Source organism: Lipotes vexillifer, unplaced genomic scaffold, assembly GCF_000442215.2.
Source record: "Lipotes vexillifer unplaced genomic scaffold, Lipotes_vexillifer_v1.1 scaffold1002, whole genome shotgun sequence".
NCBI classification, from domain to species: Eukaryota; Metazoa; Chordata; class Mammalia; order Artiodactyla; family Lipotidae; genus Lipotes; species Lipotes vexillifer.
In genome coordinates this window covers 685,357-691,807 of record NW_006796766.1, presented here as the reverse complement: position 1 = coordinate 691,807, position 6,451 = coordinate 685,357, and the positions used below count along the sequence as shown (strand labels likewise).

At 39.4% G+C, this 6,451-nt stretch overlaps 1 protein-coding gene across 1 annotated transcript in view; it reads left to right on the top strand.

The window, feature by feature from the left end:
• RINT1 (RAD50 interactor 1) overlaps positions 1–6,451 on the top strand; it is a 29,034-nt gene that overhangs the window by 9,543 nt on the left and 13,040 nt on the right. Inside the window, exons 4-7 of the mRNA XM_007468980.1 lie at positions 2,035–2,276; positions 4,822–4,995; positions 5,094–5,243; positions 5,830–5,986. Coding sequence (XP_007469042.1) covers positions 2,035–2,276; positions 4,822–4,995; positions 5,094–5,243; positions 5,830–5,986 — 723 coding nt within the window. The remainder of the gene's footprint in view (positions 1–2,034; positions 2,277–4,821; positions 4,996–5,093; positions 5,244–5,829; positions 5,987–6,451) is intronic.

The window sequence follows — 6,451 nt, the reverse complement described above, 5'->3', positions numbered from 1 at the left end:
TTAAAAAAAAAAAAAAAAAAGCAGCAGCAGAGGCCCATTAAAAAATAAAAATAAAAAAAAAAGAAATCCCAAAAAACTCTCCCCTCTTTCTTAGTAGATACTAGTCCCTTTTACTGCTAGGCTTCTTCAAAAAGTCATCTTACTTTGTATCTGCATTCACTTCCTAATTGACCATTTGCTCTTGGACTTAATATAATCAGGCTCGTTTCCCTGATGACCACGGAAGCTTCTGCTGAAGTCCCTAACTGAACCTCAGATTCAGCATGTCCAAAGCTGTACTGATCCATCTCTTAAGATGCTTCCCTGTCTTGGAAAATGGCACCAGCATCTGCCTGTCAGTCATTCCTGAGACCTGGATGGCGCCTCCTTATCCTTACTCTACCCTCAGCACCAAGACACCTGAGTTCTGCCTCCTTGATGTCTCTGGTGTCCATCCCCTGCCACCACCTCAGTTTAGAGCTGCATTCTCTCTTGCGTTTGATGGTAGTTTGCCCATCTTCTGTTTTTTTCCTACTGCCACAGTAACTATCTTTTTTATTCCTTACAGAAACTTTACTATATGTAAATAAGCAAATACATAACTGTATAGTTAAAATGTGTATGCAAGCATATATGTATTTAAAATATGCATAGCTTAACTTTTTACAATTAATGTAATATACTACTTGTTTTCCTATTATATCTATATGTATAGATCTCTTTTTTAATGGTTTTATGGTATTCAAATACAGCTGTACATAATTTATTTAATCAGGACCTTATTGGTGGACCTTTTTGCTATTCCCAGTTTTTATTATTATAAATAATATGAGAATAAACATGATTATTTATCATTAAATCATAAATCTAACTTTCTAAATCATAAATCCCACTGAATTATTCCCTTATTAAAAACTCTTAATGGCTTCCCATTGCCTGTTGGGAAAAGCCCACATTCTTCTAATGCTCAAGATGCTGCCTGTGATTTGGTCTCTCCCTATCTAGGCTTATCTCTTCTCTCTGCATTTCTTTGAACTGGATTCTGTGCCCTACTCCCCTCTTTGCTGTTTTCTCATCATGACTGAGCTGTTTCTTTACCTGAAATGCCTTTTCCTTCCAAACTTCCTTAAAAATTTCCACCCAACCTGCAAAGGTCTGTGCATGAGCCATGCAAGCACAATTGCCGTGCACCCCAAAACCTTCTATTTAAAGTGTGGGAACTTGTAAGAAATGCAGAATCTCAGTCCCTACTTCAGGCCTATTAAGTCTGAATCTGCACTATAACCAGCTCTCTAGGTGATTCCTATGCACGTTCAAGTCTGGGAAGCACTGCCTTAGTACACCATTACACCTGGCATCTCTTTTATTGCACTAATCCCACTGTTGAAGGTTTGCCTACATCTCTCTTCCATACCAGCTGAGCTTAAGGGCAGATGCTGTGTCTAATTTATCTGTCAGACCCTAGCACAGTGCCTGGTATAGAGTGTCTAATCAGTGTTGATTAAATTGAAATTCCTTTATAATATTCTTATCATATTGTACTGATGCCTGATATTTGTATATGTTTTTCCATCTGCTGTAAGAAAAATTCATTTAATAAATATCATAATACCAGGCATTACCTGGGTATCATCTTACCAAGTCAATAGTTCCTTCTCAATCTGGGCTTAAATCAGAATCACCTGGGGAACTTTTGCAAATAGTTACCCAGACTTTTAGAATCAGAGCCTCATTTGTTTTTGAAAGAAAATTATTAGTAGATAAAGCAGGTAAATGTTCTTTGGCTGGACCCTCTGAAAGTGCTGAGCTTCATGATGGTAGATCCAAAGATGTTTACTGGGGCCCTCCCTACACACCTCCACATAGAGCATTTCATGTTGAGGTTTGGTTAGTACAGGATGCAGAAACCCAACGTTTCTTTTGAAGCTTTTAAATGACAATTTTCATTTCTATTAGAACAAACATGCATTTTGAAGGTAACTAATAAAAAAGAAAAAAAATGAGAATCTTATCTGATTGCTGCTGTTTTCTATTTTTTGTTTTTGGTATGGGCAGGTACTTACAGTTTCATCAGAAATCCCTAAAAGAATTCAGAGTGCCTTAAAAAATGCAGAAGAATCAAAGCAATTCCTTAATCACTTTCTGGAGCAAGAAAGCCATCTCTTCAGTTCCATTAACAGCCATCTGCTGACTGCACAGCCCTGGATAGAAGATCTCGGAGCCATGATTAACCAAATTGAAGAGATTGAACGGCATCTTGCTTATCTTAAATGGATTTCACAAATTGAAGAACTCAGGTAAAATAGGCCTCTTTGTTCTCATAATTATTATTTTCCTTTGAGGCTATGTCTTAGAGAGTACGTGCATGTCATTAAATAATTGAGTTAATTAAAGATTATAATAATGTGATTTTACCAGTTACGAAAATAGCATTATGATAATGATTCTTTTTCCTTTATTATGAATGAACATAAACTTTTAAGGGAGCTTAATTTGCGTTTGAAAGAAAGTAATCCAAGTAAAACGTTTTAAGTCTTATAGTTATATTGTGAACACATGATAAAAATGATTATAATGCCAAATTAATAAAACAACTCATCAGTGTGGTAATATTCCTCTTTTACCTTTTAGAGCCGGTCACTTAATGAAATGGATTGCTTTCTCTATAATTTGAATTTTTTTCAGTGGGTATCACCTAAGAAGAGCTACACAGTATTTATTATTAGATGAAAAACAGAGTCCTGCTGCTTTTGAATAGGGAAAAATAAAGAAATACAGTGGACCCCTGAACAACGCAGGGGTTAGGAGCATCAGCTCTCCTCAGATGTCAAATCTGCATACAACTCATAGTCAGCCCTCTGTATCCACGATTCCTCCCATCCTTAGCTCCACATTCACGGATTCAACCAACCAGGGATTGTGTACTACTGTAGTATTTACTACTGAAAAAAATCTGTGTATAAGTGGACTCGTGCACTTCAAACCCATGTTCCTCAAGGGTCTATTGTAACTTTTTTTGAATTGAATACATATCACTGGTAGTTGATTGTGAGTGTCTGGTATTGCCTTTCAAACAAGCTATATTAACATTTCTGCCTACATTGGTAGATTTTTTGGTTTCATGATTTAAATTCTGAAAATAGCTATAAAAGACAAAATCTGGGGACTTCCCTAGTGGCGCAGTGGTTAAGAAGCCACCTGCCAATGCAGGGGACAGCGTTCGTGCCCTAGTCTGGGAAGATCCCACATGCTGCAGAGCAACTAAGTCCCTGCGCCACAACTACTGAGCCTGCGCTCTAGAGCCCACAAGCCACAACTCCTGAGGCCGCGTGCCACAACTACTGAAGCCTGTGCACCTACAGCCCGTGCGCCACAACAAGAGAAGCCACCACAATGAGAAGCCCTCACACTGCAACGAAGAGTAGTCCCCACTCACCACAACTGGGGAGAAGCCTGCGCGCAGCAGTGAAGACCCAACACAGCCAATAAGTAAATAAATAAATGAAAAATTTAAAAAACAAGACAAAATCTGTTAAAAAACTTAGTAAGAATGACTAGGGAAGGAGAAGAACGAAAAATGAGAGAATGAGCATAGGGGAAGGCCAAAAGGGCTGTCAGAAATAGAATAATACACACATGAGATTAGTATGATTGTTGAGGCCTGAAGCAGTGATGCTGGAAAACAAAGGCCGCTCATGGTGCAGGGAGAAGGGAAAGTACTAGTGCATAGTGGAGATGGGCAGGGTGGCGGTACACATTCCTGTGCTTAAGGAGGGTGCTGTGCCCACCCAGCAGCGTAACCGAAGCATGGCACTCAGCGGGGGATGAGAGTCCCAGCTTACTCTCACCTAGCGAAGTGGCCAGGCCTGGGTAGGATGTACACAGGCTGCCTAGAGGGAGAGCACTTCCGACCTCTGAACTGAGATTAATTATTGAAAAGGTTAAATTTTGTTCCTATTCTGGCTTAAGATATGGAATGTTATTTTCATCAAAAGAAACATTTCAGTTTTAAATGTTTCGTTTTATTTAGCCAATATGCAAAATGGTAGTCATGGGCTGAATGAATCCTGAAGATAGGTTGTATTTGGCTTCTTTTAAAGAATTTGATTAATTGGTTTGATTTTACATGGAAATCTTGATTTCTGGATTCTCTTGAAAAATTTTAAGATTTGGCTACATTGGACCTAACTCCAGTGTGGCAGCACTTGGCTGGAGCCTTAGGATGGGGTATGTGCTTTTTAACTTGTCCTAGTCCCCGCCCACTTTGCTTTTTTCATTTACTGTGCCCATCAGGCCTTTCCACGCATTTGAGTTTGCTACCCTTGCTGTACAGCTTACCTTAGATTTTGTCTGCAACCTGGCTAACAGTAACTTGAAAGGACTAGACTCTGAGGTGCCACCTCCCTAAGTTTCCTATAATCCAGTTTAGCTGGGCAAAGTAGGTAAAAATTGAAGTCTACCATATTTGACCTTACCAGATGCCACCCACATTCTCCCCTTTTGATTAAGATATGACAGACTTCTGTCAAAGACAGATTTATTAGAAATGAGTGGTGCCTGAGGGAATGTGACAAAGGAAAATTCTGTTACCTTGGGAGGGGTGGGAAGGGAAAGGTGGAGGGAGGTATCCTGAACACTGGCTACTGTTCTTAGAAGGATGCTGAATTTGAGGACTCCAGGCTCGCAGAGACTTGGGTATCAGGTAAAAAAGCCACTACAAGGTGGCGCTTCCTTCTTTCTTGGATGTAGCTTTATATAAAGCAGGAGGAAGCAGCAGTTTTTCCACGTTTGGAATTATTGTGAACAAACTGTCTTTACAGTTTGCTTTGCCTTGTTTTGCAGTGATAACATTCAGCAATATCTGATGACCAATAATGTCCCAGAGGCAGCTTCTACTCTGGTCTCTATGGCAGAACTTGACATCAAGCTTCAGGAATCATCCTGTACTCATCTTCTTGGTTTCATGAGAGCCACTGTTAAATTCTGGCATAAAATTCTCAAGGACAAGCTTACAAGGCAAGAAATTTATCCATATTTCATGGTAATTGCTTTCAGATGGATATTTGGTGCTCACTGTATTTTACTGTAATACTTGTGTCACTTTTCTGTTACAGTGACTTTGAGGAAATTTTAGCACAGCTTCATTGGCCATTCATCGCACCCCCTCAGTCTCAAACTGTTGGCATAAGTCGACCAGCCAGTGCCCCTGAGATACACAGTAACTTGGAGACACTATTTTGTCAGCTCCTGAAACTACAAACCTCGTATCTTTGTTGGAGTTAAAACTCACTAAAATTTCTTTTTTCTAGAGTGGATTTGTGGCCAGAGAGTAAAGCTTTCTGAAAGTGGCCAGGGAGTAGTGGGTTTGGACTTGATCTATGTATGCCCATGGACTGTTCTCCTTGCACATAAATTGCATGTGGGTGGGAGGGCTGTGAGGAGTTCTGAAATGCATGACTGCACAAGTTTGCATCACATATAGGTCTCATGGGACAATCAAAAAAATGGGCAATTGGGAAGAAACCTTAGTAACTTAGTACTAATTTAATAGCACGATTACTTGAATATGTTTCCTTACTACTTATTATTCTTTATTTTAGGAAAGGCAGATTAATTCTAATTACATTTTTCATGTACTTTTTACTGAAGTCATATGTAATGTAAAGTTAGACTACATATTATCTGTATTATAATTAATTTTACTTAATATCATATATGTCTCTTGGAAAAATGTGTGTATACATACATATACGTGTGTGTGTGTGTATATATATACATACGTATATGTATGTGTGTGTGTATACACACATATACATATGCTTTTCTTTTTCCTTGACTTGACTATGTCAGAGATGAATTACTTACTGAGACAAAACAACTTCCAGAAAAATACTCTCTTCCTGCATCCCCTTCTGTCATCCTGCCCATCCAGATTATGCTGACTCCCCTTCAAAAGAGGTTCAGGTATCACTTCAGAGGGAACCGACAAACTAATGTTATAAGCAAGGTGTGCTTTGCCAATTCTTGCCCTTGGTTTTTATGAATAGCAAATGTTAAGGCTTTCTGTACTTATGCTGGTTTGAGTTAAAATCTGATTCTATTCACATTTCTGTTTTTCTCTGAAGAGCTAAATTCCTGTTTTGTCACTACCCTTTATAGATATATTTTGGGACTTGTGTTGATTTGTTGTAGGAGTCAGCTCACTCACTAGCACATCATCTGACCAGTTTCTGAAGTTTCCCCTGGGGTGTGCTGTAGCATTTGCTGTGGCACTTTTTACAGCTGGATCCACATGTGTTCCACTGTGCAGATTGCTCCTTCAGGTTTATAAATATATCAGAAAGAAAAGTGAGAATCAAAAGATAGTAGGGGGCTTCCCTGGTGGTGCAGTGGTTGAGAGTCCGCCTGCCGATGCAGGGGACACGAGTTCGTGCCCCGGTCCGGGAAGATCCCACATGCCGCGGAGCGGCTG